Source organism: Notothenia rossii (genome assembly GCF_949606895.1).
Source record: "Notothenia rossii genome assembly, chromosome: 11".
Classification (NCBI taxonomy): domain Eukaryota; kingdom Metazoa; phylum Chordata; class Actinopteri; order Perciformes; family Nototheniidae; genus Notothenia; species Notothenia rossii.
This window is the reverse complement of record NC_136910.1, coordinates 32,513,380-32,531,843: the sequence shown is the minus strand read 5'-3', so window position 1 is coordinate 32,531,843 and position 18,464 is coordinate 32,513,380. Positions and strand designations below refer to the sequence as shown.

Genomic DNA, 18,464 nt, shown 5'->3' with positions numbered 1-18,464 from the left:
CTCTGTCCTACACGCCTTGTTTGGAGCTACAGTGTGAGGTGGATTTACTGGTGTCATTTCCCCTCACATTTCAGGGCACAGTACTTTCTTGACATGACTGGATACCATTTGGAACTGAACCTTTCAGCCTTCCAACAGTAAATGGTCGGCTAGCAGAGGGTGTGCATATTGTTGTATAGCTATGGGTGTGCCACATTCCAATTGGTCTCCAGATTTAGTGACGTCAATGGCCCCCGGAACAAAAAAATGGAAAAAGAGAAATCTCCAACGAGGCGTTCAGGGGCAGCATAGACACGTCTTTTCTGTGTTAGAGTTTTACTCGCTACAGGGTGTACTTTGAGGGTTTGTGACTTTGCAGACCGTTTACATGCATAACAACCTTCATAACACACAAGGGGACGGGTAATTACCAGAAAAGCATAACACCTTTAAGTTAGTCTGGTCTGTCATTGGTTAGTTCCATAGTAACAAGCCTTTAAAGCCCTTCCCCATGTTTCCAGCAACGCTCACAGCTTCACTTTGCATTTGTCGGTGAAACAAAAGCAGTCCCTGTTTGATGGGCCGCTCGAGGGTCTAGCCTGATGGATTTGAACATTTGAACACATCTTTAAGAGAGCCGTTCAGACAGTCAGAACATCGATGTTCTGGAACAAAGACAGCTGATTTCAAGAGAAAAAGGGCTGATGTTGTTGTGGATGCTGCCTTGGGTTTTATTTAGATACGTTGACTTTATGTTAACGCCTTGCCTGGATTCTATAGGGTGATTGCACCGTGTGCATATGGGGTAAGATCGGTCTCAAAATAAATAAATGCATACAAATGTAATTAAGGATTCATGTATAAATGTCTGCATCCACACAAATATCTTTTCAATGTACAAACAAATACTTATTGTTTTATAAAAATGTAAAAAGTAATGCTATCAAAATTATCGCGTTAACGGCGGTAATTTTTTATTTGTATTAATTGCGTTAAAATATTTAACGCATTTAACGCATGTGCAGAATGGCCCGCCCAATACATCCCACCAGTGGCAGCGCCAGGGTATGGCTGGGATAGGCTACACCCATACCAAGAAATGGCTTAGCCCCACCATGAAAATTGATGTTAAAGTAAGCAAAATAAAGTCTGCCAACTCGCGCCGAGAATTGCACAGACAGCAGTTAGTAAGATTGATTTCAGTAGCCACTCTGGAAATACCTAAGACCAGAAACGGTTTTGAAAACTTTTGTCACGTAGTGATCGTCTTCTCAATAGAACATCTTTGATAATGTCTTCTGGCCAATCAGAATCAAGATAACGGCGTGGTGTTGTTGCAGGAAGTCCCGACGGAGAATACTTTTGCTGTAGTACAGGGGTGCACATAACTGGTACACAGGTTATGTGCGTAATCTGAAATGCATACCGTCACTTGTGTCACAAAGCGCAATTGCGTACCGACGTGCTGTTAACGTTGGTCTGTACAACGGAATTGTGCCAAAACTACGCCAACCGGCTGCGGAGGGAGACTCCCCCTCTTCACTGGAGAACTGCGCTAAAACAGCTGATCACAACGTTTACACTCTGTGGTCACCAATATTTGTGTGGATGCAGACATTTATATATTAATCCCGAATTACATTTGGGAATCCTTCTGTGTGCATTTATTTATTTTGAGACTGACCTGATCCCGTACTAAAGTGTCTTTCACTGTTTCTTTCACTTTCATTGTTAAAGTTTTACGGCCTGCAACTTGACTGTTAAACTGTATTGAAGAATTTAGCAACTAAACAGCCAGATATTTGATTTAGGAGTCCCTCAGTGGTGGGTGAAAACCCAAAACAGAGCTGTAAGAATATATAATATATATTTGAATTGTAGTGGTCAGGAGTCTGGGACAGACACAAAGAGCTCCCCATCACCACACAGCTACAGTTCGGTTAGTTTTCCTCAAAGAGGAAAGATTGCTGTCGGGACATGCAGAGTTTGTATACTGTGAGGTATGTTGGTGTTTTATGTGTTATTCAAGTAATTGATAAAATAACCATGTGTTGTTTATTTTATCAACCTTCAAACTAAATCAAAGTACAATTCATTATGTTGAATTATGCTTATTATGAATTATGACATGTCAGTACGACTGTTTAACATGCAGAATGTGTTCACAAAGGAACTTAAGTGATGCGCATTGTTTTTTGGAACTGTGAGAACTGTTTTAATGTGTCTGTCTCCATGTTGAATTAGAAAAGAGTTTATATAATACTCCAACACAAAGTAATAAAGGTTTTGTGGTTATTTAACGAATAGGGCACCTGATATAGATGCAGCTAGCGAGGAATTGGACCCTTAGCTATATGATTCTGACCAATCACAACCTATATATCAGCCAGTGTGCGGCTTCTTTACATTTCAGATTCAAACAATGGTCTTACCTAACGGACGGAGCTTTGTTTCTAATTGAACAGATTTTTCAGACAGAGTGACCTTTAAGGTCAACGATGGAGTTACAGTCTAGCCTGCCTGTCTCTGCGGTCCCATTACCTTCCATCCCCCAAATATCACAAGGTAAGGTAAGGTACGTTTATTGCTACAGCACATTTTCCGACACAGAGGCAATTCAAAGTGCTTTACATCAACATAAACAAACAAAAGTTAAGAAAGAAGACAAAAGAAAGAACCACAATAAATAAACACAATGGAATAACAGATTCATAAAGGCCATTCATAAAAGAGATAATAAGCAGTTTAAATCAACATTGTAAATAATACAGATGATGCTGGAAAAGGTGTAATAATAAAACGTTAAATGACTTCTGGGTTAGCAGCAGTAAAAATAAATGTTATTAACCACGACTTAAAATAACTCAGGGTTGGTGAGGACCTCAGCTTTTCTGGGAGTTTTTTCCAGATGTGCAGCGCGTAAAAACTAAAAGCAGCTTCTGTGTGTTTGGTCTCGACCGGAAACAATGAGCTAGCCCCCCCCCCCCCCCGAAGATCTCAGAGCTCTGGGGGGCTAACAGAGCAGCATGTCGGATATATATTGGTCTCCCAAACCATTTAGTGCTTTATAAGTTAGTAATACAATTTTTAATCGGTTCTTTAAGCTACTGGTAGCCAGTGCAGAGATCTTTGATAAACTAAATTGTGTGTTCCAAACACAATACTGTACATCTCAATTAAGAAAACACGTTACTTTATAAAAACGATTGGCTAGAATAGTGTTGTCTCCAGGAATTCTAAATATACGCCTGTGATATTAGACTTTGGTTTAATAGTCAACGATACATCTAATCATCAGAAAACTCATAAGAAGCGCTCACCATGTTTAAAATTCTGTCAGAATGAGCAGAGGGATGCTCATAGAAACAGCTGACATTAACAGCTGAAATACAGCTGGGTCAGAAACCAGAACTTGTCTAACAGAATGCAAACTGTCAGTGCATGCTGCTTCTGAAGAAATGCTGCGTGCCTCAGACCAGAGCTATTTATTGAGATAGACTGTAGGATATATGTGTTTGCACAGTGTAACATTTGATGGCTCACTTTACACCTTAGAAAAGGCATCTGATATGATCCAAAGATCCAATCATATATTCTTGTTCCAGTGAGTTTCATAAGTGACCAAATATTCAAACTGGCTACTTATTGAATTTGTGGCTTGAACATGATGTAAAAAATGTGCAAATACAGCAATTTGCAGCGGTGGAAGAAGTACACAGATCTTGTACTTACGAGTAAAAGTAGAAGTATCAGAGTGTAGGAATACTCTGTGACAGTAAAAGTCCTGCATTCAAAATGTTCCTCAAGTAAAAGTAGAAAAGTAGACGGGCCGTTAGCTTAAAAATATAGTTAAAGTACCAAAAGTAAAAGTATTCATTTTGCAGATTGGTCCATTTCAGAATAATATATATGATATGTTTTATAATGATTGATCATGAAAGTGTTCTCAACGCTGGTAAAGGTGCAGCTAGTTTGAATGACTTTGTATACTGCAGGGTAGCTTGTGGATTTACTCCAGGTGGAACTAAAGTCTGATTTAACACTCGATTAGATTTCACATCATTCATCCACATCTGTAAAGTAACTAAAGGTATTAAATACATGTAGTGGAGTAAAAGTACACACTTTACCTCTGAACTGAAGTGGAGTAGAAGTACACAGTAGCAACAAACCACACCACTGGAAATGTGTGGTAAAATGGGACCGTTGCGTTCCCCCGAGCGTTTGACATGAGGTCCAACAACATCTCGTTGTCATGCCATCAACACGTAAAGCAGGGATGCTGAGTGTGCAGCTGCTGACAACACAAAGCCTGTTCAATCATGGATCACATGTGGAACTTTAATGTGGGTCAAGCCCCCAACACCTTTTACAGCACTATACTGGAGCAGATGTGGAGGAATAACTCATATGTTATGTAGTGGAGTAAAAATGCCTCCAAAATGTAGTAAAGTAAAAGTTTAAATAAGCATTAAATGGACATACTCGAGTAAAGTACAAGTACATCAGTTACTTCCCACAGGGGTGAAGGAGTTTATCAATCTGTACTTATATAATATTTCACATAACACACTGACTAGTTCACTTTAGAGAGTCATGGCTGATGGTGAGTCATTGTTCTTCTTCTTCTTACTTATCATTATACTAATGAAGCCGTTCTGTGCAATGAGGCACGATTCAGTGATAGATGCATTAGTCACAAGAAAATATATCAGTTCGGAAGATTTTTCATGTGCCTCAGTATATAATGGAAACACACTGTGACTCAGTAGCCTACATGTGGACACAACCGGTGATAATGAGTAAGTTCATCCCAGTAAAAAAAAACTAAAAGCAGCATTTATCAAAGGATGCATTACTCTGCAGTTTAAAGCCAGCATGAAAAGAAAGCGTTACTTGCCTCAGTGCGCTCGCGGACCTTTATGAGAGGGTCGCGTGGCCGCTGAGCTCCGTCTGTCCTGTCTCCGTGTATGTGTGTGTGTGTGTGTGTGTGTGTGTGTGTGTGTGTGTGTGTGTGTGTGTGTGTGTGTGTGTGTGTGTGTGTGTGTGTGTGTGTGTGTGTGTGTGTGTGTGTGTGTGTGTGTGTGTGTGTGTCACGTGTCACTTGTCAGCTTGTCGGTAGACTGACGGTTTGATGACATTTGGAAGGCTCCTTAATTCTCTAATTTCCCCTCCTCGACTCCTCCGCTCGCATCTCCTGTGGGCGGCAGTAAGACACGAGGATAGGAGGGGAAATTAGAGAATTGAGAAGCCTTCTTGGTCTCGCGCAGCGGTCACACCCACACACAGCAGTACCCTGCACCATCCACTGCAACAGAACTCTCACACACACATACACACATACACACACACACACACAGCGGCGGCCCTAGATCAATTTTACTTGCGGGGGAGGGCAATTAGCCTACTTAATGATAAGGCCACATTTAATTGAGGACAAAGGAGACGCAACAGTGTTCACGAGTAGGCCTACAGCACTTTTAGTTCAGTATAAAGTCATAACACACTAAGAAACCCATACTGGTGTTTTCGTCAAATAATGTGCGTCAATGACTTAGTTTACATTTAAGTTTAGTTTCTTATTTTCAATTACTTTGGCTTAAGTTACAGCACAGCCTTTGCTGTAGCACTATTAGCCCCCCCCCCCCCCCCCCCCCAAAAAAAGAAAACTAAACGCAGGTTGAAGTAATAAATAAATGTGTATTTCTTTAAATGTGTTGGTATTTGCTTTAGTAACATAATTTGTTTCAGTAACTCACACTTTTCCTAAATAACATTATTGGAAAGAAAACCTTCCTGTTATCATAGGGCCAGGTTACAGCACAATATTTGCCACAAAACTATCACTGCATTACAAAATACCTCAGACAATGTTGGAATAAATTTAAAACATGTGTGGGTAATATATGTTTGTTTAAATGCTGACTCATGGGATCCTGGCTGTGGTCCAGCTATCCTTCTCCAGCAAATCACTGGGGCAAAAAGTTAATATTTGGTTTCTCCTCTCCTCGCTGTAAATAAAATGTGGCACACTTCTTCTTCGCCTTCGAAGTCGGCGTCCAAATGACAAAATCTACATTTACAGTAATAAAGCATATTTTAAAAAAAATGTAAACGACTAAATACAAATACTGACTTAAAAGGCCTAAATACATTTTTTCATTAACTCAGTGCACTGTTTCAGCAGTCATTTTTCCCGTTTTAAACACAGTGAGTAGGGATGGGTATCGAGAACCGGCACTAAGTCAATACCGGTACCTGATTGGATGGTATCGGTATACCGTTAAGCCGCTGGACAAACGATGCTGCTATCGGTATGCAGGGGCGGATCTAGACAAATATTCAAGGTGGCAAGAGGGTGGCAGGAGATTTTAAGGGGTGGCATCCCCTGGCAGAAGTATATGCTGATTTAATCTCAGTCATATCAATCAATCAATGTTAACTTGGAAAGCCACAATATTGATATTTTAACTCAATAACATTAGGTGACATTATTGTGGCACATCAGTAAAGCCTTAAATATAAATATATAAGGTGGCAGGTGTAATTTAATGAATTTTAACTGAATGAGTTGGTTTAACTCTTAGACCAGCAGGGGTACCAAATATGCAGACTGCTGCAATAAGTACATTAACTGTCTCATCGATGTGTGTCTGTATGAATATGATAATATTAACAATCATATTATTCCTATCAGCTGTCAGTCACTGTTATGATTCACATATTCAGTGTTATTATTAAATAAACTATATTTTTTGGAGGAGTTAATGATGAATGTTCCTCAAGACGCTTGCTCACCCTCCTTCAAATTTGAAAGACCAGTAATTACTATCATAATTCAAAAGAATCAAAGGAACAGTTCAGCGCCCCACAACTTCATTGCAAACAGTTACAACCTTGACTTTACATCAGAAAGAAAAAACATTAAAGAAATGACTAACTGCATCAGTTAGGGTTAAAAAAACGTGTATTCAGCTAAAACATACATCGCTGCAGTTATTATCCAGTGGAAAGCCCTTACCTACTGGCCTAGTTAATCAAAGTGGTTACTTTTTTTTGGCTGAGCAGTGAAGTTTTACACACCGTCTTATTTGACTTTGTCAGGACTTGAAACTGTTTTTTGGGGGCAGACCCCCACAAAGAAGAAACATATATTTACACATGTAAGGTCATCTTCTTAAACAGTTTATTATTCTCATCGACTCATCCGTGAGCAGAGCATCAAGTTGGCATGTTTATAACAGCTGAATGTGGCGATTACCATCTTGATCAGCAAAACGCCACACAAAGTTATTAAGATTTAAAGCTATGGTGCGTTTTGATTCAATGCTGAGTACAGCCAAACTTGACAGGCTCTTCTCTGTCATAGTAGACCGCAAACAGTTGCGGCGCCAGAGTATTTGTGTTGGGTAATCTATGGTAGGGCTAACCCATACAGTGGTGGGGCTCAAGTCAGTATTTGCAATGTAATTACATACACGCTCCCCTTGACAGTGAAACGCCAAGCGTGAGGTTTAGATTATTTCCCTGTCTCAATCCAAATTGAACTGTATGAAATAAAAAGGCACATTTGTCTTGTAGTAAATAAAAAGGGCGACCTGGAGCCAATCCTGCAATTTCCCCACAGGTCAAAGAGTTGAAAACCCAACCCCTGCAGGGATTCTCCCCCAGGAGATTTTTTTGAAATACTAACATCAAATACACATTCTGGTGCTCTCTTGTGAAGAAAAATAAATAAATATATATAACTACACGACGTATTTAAAAAAATGAATGCCATTTTAGTTTTTTGTTACTTTGCTCTGAAAGCTGAACCTGCTGCTCCTCACAGATAGGAGAGGGAAAAGGCTGTGTGAATTACTTTACATTGTGGATAAGGGTGGATAGCCCCCATTGTTCTGTGTTAAAGTGAAAGACAGCCCACACACCTATCAATCATCAAACCGTGGGGTCTTATAGTTGTACCTATGTATATAGACAGCAAAAGTATTCTCCGTCGGGACTTCTTGCAACAACACCACGCCGTTATCTTGATTATGATTGGCCAGAAGACATTATCAAAGATGTTCTATTGAGAAGACGATCACTACGTGACAAAAGTTTTCAAAACCGTTTCTAGTCTTCGGTATTTCCAGACAAGTGGCTACCGAAATCAATCTTACTAACTGCTGTCTGTGCAATTTACTCCGCGCGAGTTGGAAGACTTTATTTAGCTTACTTTAACATCATTTTTCATGGTGGGGCTAAGCCATTTATTGGTATGGCTGTAGCCTACCCAAGCCATACCCTGACCGCAAATACCTCATTCCTTCTGTCTACTGTATCCGAAATGCTTCTCATTTTGCGCTGTCCTCCCGTTCAAATGAAATCGCCGCCAGTCATATTTCCAAGCTCGCACCGGGGGGGGTTTACAAGGCGCGTCTTGTGCTGCATTCACTTGCACTCGGACATTAGAGATTTTCTCTCATAAATGTCCGATGAGCCACAACTTTTCTTTCAAAACAAAGCTGCCAAATGGGGTAGCTGGGGTGGCAAGGCATTTTTCTGAGGTGGCAGCTGCCACCCCGTGCCACCCCGTAGATACGCCACTGTCGGTATGTGTTCATGGATGTATAATAAGAACTGGATACAGCGTGGGAGGCGGGGCCTCATTCATTCCTATGAGAGTTGCTCAATGGCGCATGATGACAAAATGGCCCAACTTTCAAGAGCGAAACGTCACAGATTACCCGGCATGCGCGAGAAGTACCCGTATGTGCGGTCATAGAGCATGTGCAACTTTAACCACGCCGCCCAAAAGGCTCGTTCACATCAAGCACGTGAATTTGCATATACGTAACAGCACCGTGCGTTCATGACAGCATGGTACTGGATTTATATTAACGAGGCGGCAGTTAGCAGCTAGCGGCTTGCTAGTAAATTATGCTAAGTTACACATCGATCGTTATGTACTTTTATATTACGCTGACATCAGGATCTAGTGATATCCAAGCAACAGAGCTTCATTTAGCATGATACTTGTGTGGGTTGTACATGAAACCACTTGGTAACCAATACTTTTTTTATGCATACTTTAAGTAACATTAGGCTGTCTTTGGCTCTTTTCCGCTATAACAATGTAAATGTATTCTGATCTAATTGATGTTTTTGTCAGTTTGTTTCCCTATATTGCGACACTTATTTGGTTTAAGATTACTTCTCCTTTTTTTACAGACATCCCCAACCATAGTGGAATGCTGTTGTAAAGGATTGCATTGATCCGTGCAGCAATACCTTCACCCAGCTTTGAGGCCTCCAATGAACATCATCTTGTGGCTGGGAAAAATGTGAACAAATAAATCTCACAAAGACTGACTTTCTGGTGTAATCATTATAATATCAAAGAGAAGCACTTTCAGTAACAATATATAAAATCATTCAGCAGCAGAGGATGGGGTGGAAACAGCATTTCTAACTAAGATGATTACAATATTACAAGTTAAATATCAAGAGGAACATACTATTATTAATTTAAAAAGTACATGGGAGACTTAAATATCCTGCAATATACCATTAGCAGAATAGGAACAAATGTGCCAAAACATTTCTAAAATAAACATAAACATAAACTGAGGGCTTTCTTCCTGAGCCGCTGGGAGTAAAGGTCCTCCATGGATGGCAGCTCCGTTCTGGTGATGTTCTGTGCAGTTTTCACCACCCTTTGGAAAGCCTTACGATTAAGGGCGGTGCAGCTGCCGTAACAGGCTGTGATGCAGCCGTGTCCGTGATGGACACTGAGGAACCTGAAGCTGCTGACTCTCTCCACCGTAGTCCCATTGATGGCGATGGGGGCGTGTCCCTCTCTGTGCTGCTTCCTGTAATCCACAATCAGCTCCTTGGTTTTGCTGACGTTGAGATGGAGGTTGTTATCCTGGCACCAAGATGTCAGGTTTTCGGCCTCCTCTCTGTACGCCGTCTCGTCGCCGTCGGTAATCTGGCCGATGACGGTTGTGTCGTCAGCACGTAGGCCCATACCAGTGTCTTGAAGTGGCTGCGCTTCCTCCTGGGCCACATCCAAAATGGAGAAGAAAGAGAACAGACACACCACAGCTGGCTGAGGCTGGTGAAGCAGGGGAAGATGAGTGAGGGAAAGAGAGAAACAAAACAGGGGGACTAACATGAGTGAGGGAAAGAGAGAAAAAGACAAGGGGACTAAGATGAGTGAGGGAAAGAGAGAAAAAGACAAGGGGACTAAAGTTTAAGAGAGAGGAAGAACACAGAATGTGAGTGAACAATTTAATTAAATTACACATTTAAAAAAAATTGTGTGAGTAAGTGAAGACACAAGGAGGAATGCCCTGTCAAATGTAAAAGTTATTTTTTGTTAAATATACATATCCTGTTGAGGCTAGAATCCAAAATGCAGAACCACTTTAGATTGTAGCCTCAAGGGACTGTTTAAGGTTACTTAAAAACATATTTTCCCAAATTGGTGAAATGAACTCCATCTCTTAGAAATATGTCAGGGCAGTCAAACTTAATGCAAGGATGCCTTACACTCTCTCAACCCAAACCACTAACAACTGTACCCATCTCTCTGTTCACCCACATTCTGGCCTTGTTCAGCTTTCCCGGATTGGCTTTCCTCCAGGGACATCTCTCATTGATGGAAGATAGAATTATCTTCATCTCTGAGAAGTTATCACTGAGGGAAAGCAGGTCCTGCTTCATCGCTGTGACAAGCTCCACACCTTTGATGTTGCCAAGGTCGTTGCCGCCACAGTGGATGAGCAGGACATCCGGGACTGTTCTTCCTCTCAAGGACTGATAGAAAAAGGGAAGAAGGTTCCTCCACCTCAGACCACCCTTGCCAAACCACCACACACGGCAATTGAGACCCAGGTTGCTTCCCATGGTGTGTCTGGCTCTTTCTTCCCCACGTTGAACGTAGCTGCTCCCTATTATCCACACATTGGGACCTAGATAGAATAAAATATATTGAAAAAGGAAAAAAAAAGTGGTTACTGGTGATCTCGTGTGTATGTACTGTTTGTGATCGTTGTTGTGTCCTCACTCGTGGCCTGCACCTTGACGTGGTGAGTGGGCTTTAAACTCATACAAGCCATTTATGTTTCAAATATCATGCTAACAAACCTGCAATTACAGAATTGAATGATAGTGGTTATATATGTTCATGTCTTGCTGACATTATTACAATTTTTTAAATGGTTCTCCTCTCTCCTGCAGTCAGCTGTGATTCCAGGTGTTCATGCTGCCGTCCGCCTCCTCCCCATCCACCTCCTTTCATCATATCCAGTACCAGGAGAGCTAATCCAAAGACCTCATCACACCTCCTCTTCATCCCATCTCCTCATCAAATCCAGATTTTCAGCATTATCACCAGTGTCTAGACCCCGGGAGGTTCCCTATATGCTCATGGCTGCTTTTCCCCTCTTAGATATACGATTTCAGGATCGGGGTCTAATCGCCAAAGACTTAACATTTATCATATGACGTGTGTCAATAAATGTTCTTTAAACAAAATGAAGTCTCTCCTGATTGAACTGTCTGGACCCCATCCTCAACTTTTTTCAAACCATAACATGCCTTCAGAGGGCTTTCCTGTTGATAATGTTTGGTGGATTTTTTAATAGAATAATTGTAATCAATATTATATTACCTTTTAATCTATATAAATTGTATTTATATTTTTTGTCACTATTTTGTTCACCTAGTTCTACTATGCCAGCCATCAGAGGTATACATTTGTTAACATCTCTTTTAGGTTTCATTTCTTATATGTGTGAATTTCTATATAAAATGCTCATTTCTACCTGAAATGCTTATGTATTTTTAGTAATGCATTAGTATGCTAATGTAAGCTTTCACTTTTTCAGCGGAATAAATATTATAACTGGTTTTGTTCACCATTGCCAGCTTCACTGTTGAGCGTGATGTTGTGCCCAGCATTCTCCTGTCCTATGCTCTGAAATCAAAATGTGGATAAGAATAAAACAACACTAAAATAAACACTATAATACAACTTGTGAAACTTTTGAAAAAACACAAGGTTGTTCATTTGTGTGTATACATATACAACACAGGCAATATACATATATATATACAATTATAGTTAATACAACTGTTAATTTGATTAGAGCTTTGACACATATCTTTATTGATATATGTATAAATATGACGACTTAATATATAGTCGGCCTAATAGCAAACAGCTACGTTCAACTCTTTTAATGGTATATTGCAAGTGCAATAAGAAGCTACAGGACCGTTAATCTACGTCGGTGATATTAACTTTATTTAATACAACATTTACGGTACAAGATTTACATCATACAGCCCATGTAGTATAATATTTTACAAATGATGAATTAAAGCAAACATGTGCAATATATCCATTATTACAGCTCCGTGGGATGGCAGTAAGGCGATATGGTCCGTTGTTATTGTGCATCCGTGGGTAAAGACAAACTCATGTAGTACTGAACATGTCACATGAACGTGCCGGGCGGCGCGGTCCCGTGGGTTAGATGCACGTTCATAATGCCGAGGGAAATAACTCTCAGAATAACGTTATTAGCACATTTTTACAACTTGAGGAACGAATGTTTTTAATAAGGGCTATACAAACTTTCATACTCTGTAGTTTATTTCGTTTTTAAAAAATGATCCAACGAGTTACAGACCACTCTTTCCCAATGTAAGTCAATGGGAAAAAGTGTTTCCGGGACCAGCAACCAAACGGAAGTGTAGTACCGCCGTTTGGCCACAACGAATATTCTCATCAGACTCCGGCGCACTTCCTGGGGGCTTGTATGCGTCATATATATATATATTTATATATTTATATATACATTTTATATATATATATATATTTATATATATCTATGGTATGTGTTACGTCTACTTCCTTAGTTTAACTTTAAACCATTCTGGTTGGTTGGGAACCCTCATCCCGTGTGATGTATAGAGAGGCGAAGTCCCTCCCCTTCCGGGAGCCTCCATGGGACCCCGGAAGCGGAAAATTATACATTGAAGTCAATGGAGAGAGAAAAGTTATCTTTTGATCCCGTTTGAATTGTGCCACGAATGACACATATGATGTTTGTCAATCTTAAACAATCATTTCCATGTAAAAAAAAGTCACAGTTTGTTGTAAAACTGTTGAAATATAAGACTATGAAAAATACGCAACTAGAAAGACTACAAATCTCAAATCGCATTTTGGGTCGCGTAAGTGATGTCATAGGCGATAATGCTCCAAGACTGGTTGGACTCGCAATTAAAGCAAAGAAGAAGAAGAAGATCTCATAACTGATTTATTCCCTCAAATAAATATAAGAGATTGCTCCAATAAATTCACTTTTACAAGATGCCTGTGTGCTTTGTACCAGGTTGTAATCACAAAAGTGATCATACCACTTGCTCGTTCTATCGCTTCCCGTCTGGTGAAAGGACCAGGACCAAACATATCAGGTAATATACATGTTTTGCATGGAACATAGTCAAGTTAGCTACCTAGCTAGTAGCGAGCACATTAGTTAGCATTACATTACATTACTTAGCCTTGTCATTTGTATTAGCCATAACATGAAGTTAACCAAAATGTTAAACAGTAAGAGTAGTCATGATGGTAAGTATTTTGTGAAACATTTGAAGAGTAGCCTATCGCCCCCTCCACCAGGTGCTAAGGGGGCAGGAGGTAGGCTAACGCCACATTAGCATCGGGGATATTTTCTACTTCATGCTATCTGCACAAATGGTTAACATTGAACATTAAAATATCAGGCAGTTCAGGGAGAGCCGAAGGAAGGCAGGCAGGCAGACAGCTTTGCATGACATTCTTCTGGACGTGTTTCATTGTGTAAAAACGATAATTATTCAGTGTTGTTACTTTAAAGTGTTGTTACTGACCTTTTTCTCTTTTATTTTCTTTACCTCACCTGTAACTGCTGAGACCCTGAGGAACATGCACACTGGACTGACCTGCTCTGGCAACCTGATTTCCACTGTACGTAATAGTATTTGGTTATGGTATATTATTTATATACATCAAAGGCACAATGCACCCCCCAGAGACACACATGTATTGAGTGTGATATTTTGCATTGGTCATGTGAAATCATCTTTACATACTAGAAAACTGTAGGAGCGGCAACTTGTTTTGAAATTGAATTTTTAATATCCGATAATAAAGTTGATCTGTTTTCTTTATTCTTCTCTCTTCCCAGCTCCATCCATCACCATTCTCTGTTCCTGCAGGTCCTGCTTGCTAATCAATGCTCAAATTTTTTGACACAATTACAAATAAAGTCAATGTATTGTATGACATGAAGTTGTGCTTCATTCTGAGTCAATAATAAATTCATTCTGCCTTCAACTGCAAAATTATTGTGGACTGCACCGACATCCATGTAGCTGCCCCCCAGTTAGATGAACCAAGCAAAGTTGACACTCAACATACAGCTGTGCTCTTAAGTTTACATGAAGAATTTGTGAAATATTGGTAATAACAGGTTTAAATTATTATTAGTAATTAATTATATAATTTTCTCATTGTAGACGAGCAGACAGGGAGCCAGATGAGAAAAGCAGAATATGCAGCTGCCATTTTCCACATGGAAAAGAGAAAGGGCCAAGTATATTTGAGTGGACAAAAGAGAAATCCCAAATACGAAAAATAAAATTATACAATTTACAGATATGTATACAAATATATATATCCTATATACACCATGTATAATGATAGTGTATGATGTAGAAGGAAGTGTGGTAGATATAAGTAAATATAGAGTTACAGATCCATGTTACAGCAAAAGATGGAATAACTAAGAAGCACGCAGTATAATTATAATTACATGCAACAATTAAATAACTGCTCAGCATCTCCACCACAATCCCAATCTGTTGTGTCCTGTTTTCCTCCCCTCTGCATAACACCCCATCACACATACGGAACACAACCCAGAGTCCGAGGGTGTTAAGAGTATGTTTATTTAAATATGCTCCTTTCTACTGGCCAACACAGGGAGCATATGCTGGGTGTCAAATTTTTCCAGGAGGAGGAGATTTCCATGCCATGCAGGGTCTTTGGGGATGGGGATGATGATCGCGTCCTTCGTGGTCCACAGTAGCAGAGACTCCGGTCTGTGAAGTGCAGCTGTTATATAATATACAATACATTTTTGAAAAACATTTGATCAACAAAAAAGGATTTGGTCAGGATCTAGAGTCAGTGTGTAGTTTATTAATCAATGCTCTCTACATTAGGAAAACACATACCAGTGTACCAGAGGGAGTGTAGTGGCAATTTCTTGTGTTACCTTATATGCTAAAACCAAACGCTTCTGAAAGCATTGTCTAACACTACTTTACCATTTCTTCATATGTGCTGTTTTCTCTGCATACTCTAATGAGGTTTATTATTCTCAAGCGCTTCAAGGCCACAGGGCTGATTTGGCCGACTATGTTGAAACTACTCCTTTTCACACTAAGTTTGAACTTCCATATTTTGATGACTGTTGTACTTTCTATGGCTCAAGGACACAGGTGTCCAAATAGCGATATGAGACCGTGTGAAAGTGGATTTCTGAGGCGTTCCGCCATGCTACACAACATTTTGTCTGCCCGCCCTATCTTGTATATAAGCTTTGCTATTTTGTGACAATAGAGAACCGCAGTGACGCGTTGTAAAACCCGGAAGTAAACTTCTTCCGGTTCCTTCGCGAAAAACCAATGCAAATTCTCCATAGGATTTTGGAAAATAGCTCGAAATAAGGTCTGTGGTTGACACACATTTAAGAGAGGGATCATGTTTTGTTCAGCCGGATAATCTCCACATGTCAACCCTACTTTTATAATTTTTGAATCATAAAACTAGTCGCCAAAAGCAAAATGCTAACGTTATGCTATAAACGAACTACAAGCCAGTACAGCAGCAGGGTTGCACGACTTCAACGTCACGCCAACTTAAGATCGTTTGAACTGACTTGCACTGAAACTGCACTTTGAACACTTTAAATATATTAACATTTTAAACTGTATGCCCCGGTTATCTAGGCCCGTTTTGTTTAATGTATACCACGTTTATCTAGGCCCTTTTTGTTTTGTTTTATGTATACATGTCACACTGTGGGAAATGATATTTCGATATTTCTGGATGTATAACACATGTAGAATTTTTGACAATAAAGCTGAATTTGACTTTCGCGTGCTTGCATATTTTAACAAAGCTTTTCATTTTAGCCACACTGAATTTAACTAGAAGTCATGGCTGTGTCAATTACCAGTCTGATATCGTTTTACAAAGATGACAAGAAGAGTGTAGATAGGAGAGAACCACTACAAGTCAGGACACGTTACAGTGCAGCCTAGATGAAGGTGTGCTTACCGGTGTTGTCAGGGCTAGCATGAGGGAAAAGGTTTATAGTGTCGGTGAGCAGTGATAGCGAGAGTACCGTTAACCTAGAGTTAATTTATTCACATTAATTCCCATCAACAAATCAATTGTATGTGTCACATTAAATCTTTATTAGGCAAGGCTAGGCAAGTTTATTTATATAGCACTTTTCAACACAAGGCAATTCAAAGGGCTTTACAAAAAATGAAAGACATTAAGAAAATGGCATTTCAAATCAGTCATTAAAAAGAAAAGCTAATAAAATAAACATTAAAATAAAAAATACATGGATAAAAGTTACAGTGCAGTCTAAGATATGAATAGTTCAATTAAAAGCAGCGACAAAAAGAAAAGTCTTCAGCCTGGATTTAAGAGTAGTCAAAGTTGCAGCGGACCTGCAGGTTTCTGAGAGTTTGTTCCAGATATTTGGAGCATAATAACTGTATGCTGCTTTACCATGTTTAGTTCTGACTCTGGGGACAGAAAGCTGGCCAGTCCCTGAAGACCTGAGAGATCTGGATGGTTCATCATTTAGCAGGAGGTCAGAAATGCATTTTGCTCCTAAACCATTCAGTGCTTCATAAACAGCAGCAGTATTTTGAAATCTATTCTTTGACACACAGGAAGCCAGTGTAAAGACTTCAGAACTGGAGCGATGTGATCCACTTTCTTAGTGTTGGTAAGGACTCGAGCAGCGGTGTTCTGAATCAGCTGCAGCTTTCTAATAGATTTTTTAGTGAGACCTGTGAAGACACCATTACAGTAGTCCAGTCTACTGAAGATAAAAGCATGGACACGTTTTTCCAAATCCTACTGTGACATTAGTCTTTTAATCCTAGATATGTTCTTTAGGTGATAGTAAGCTGATTTAGTAACTGTTTTAATGTGACTGTTGAAACCAATAACTAATTTAACCCGCTGACAAGAGAGACCACGTCCGAAGATCGTGACTGGCTGAGGGACAGACTCGGGGGCAGGTTTTCAGGAATTTCTTGGCTTCTCTCTCCCGAGCCAGAAGAGGAACACTACAGCTTCGAAACACTTACTGTTCCTGAAATTATCAAATCTGTTGGGCATCAGGGATCTGAGGCAATTGTGGCAAGCATGGCATTATCTGAAGAGCAACAGAGGGCAATTCAGGTGGCTACCGATGGTCAGCGAACCAACCCAAACTGGCATTTGTTCAGGAAAGGAAGGTTGACTGCCAGCAACTTTGGAGCTGTCCTGAGGTCAAAGCGTGTGACTGCTTCCTTTATTTCCAGGGTGCTAGGGCAACAACAGGCCCTTGATGGTATTTTGTCTGTACAGTGGGGGACTATGAATAAATGTGAGGGCGTCAGGGCATTCACCACTGCAACTCAGATGCAGGTCCATGAGTCAGATTTGTGGCTCTCCCTATCAGGATTGTTGGGGGCATTTTCAGATGGTCTGGTAGGGTCTTCCGCTGTGCTGGAGGTAAAGTGTCCCTACGGAGCCAGGGAAATGAAAATTAGTGAAGCATTGCAAATCAAGGGCTTCTGTGTCAGTAAGGAAGGAGAAACATTCAGCCTGCGTGAGGAACATCCTTACTGGCACCAAGTGCAAGGTCAGCTTCACCTCACTGCAAGGAAGAAGAAATAAAAAAATTGTGAATTGTTTTTAATTTACATTTACTCGCCTTTGCAATGTTGTGGTTGTTAGAGTGTTAGGTTTCCTGTCAGCTCGTCTGTTGGGAACAGTGGTGTAGTCTACGTGATACGCTGGTATACGCCGTATACCCACTAGAAAATGCCAGTGATTTCCGTATGCCCTCTTAAAAATGAGCGATGATACGTAACAACATCATTTTGTGACTTCGCTTTCACGCTTTCGCCCCCTTCTGTGTTAATACTTTTGGACGTCTGGGGCTTCCGTCGCTTTTGGCCTGTTGCTAAGCAACAGCAACACACTTTGTTCGGCTCTGACAAACCCCACGTTTCTCTAACGTTATCAGAATTTGATCCTTCCATCATTCAAGTTCGCGGAGCGCTAAACAAGAAGCAAACATGAAACGAAAACAGACGAAAATATTTTTATATTTTCCGAAGTTTTCCCCTATTACCACTACAGA

General features: G+C 40.2%; 1 protein-coding gene across 3 annotated transcripts in view; it reads right to left on the bottom strand.

The window, feature by feature from the left end:
- Positions 1–5,080, bottom strand: part of pip5kl1 (phosphatidylinositol-4-phosphate 5-kinase-like 1) — an 88,872-nt gene extending 83,792 nt beyond the window's left edge. Inside the window, exon 1 of one of the 3 annotated variants that reach the window (XM_079660641.1) lies at positions 4,880–5,080. Coding sequence is in view for 2 of the 3 variants with exons in the window: in XM_079660642.1 (XP_079516768.1) it covers positions 4,110–4,225 (116 nt within the window). In the remaining variant the exon portion in view is untranslated. Of the gene's footprint in view, positions 1–4,109; positions 4,320–4,879 lie in introns of those variants that run through there. The other 2 variants (XM_079660642.1, XM_079660640.1) reach the window with 2 other exon arrangements.
- Positions 5,081–18,464: the final 13,384 nt, after the last annotated feature.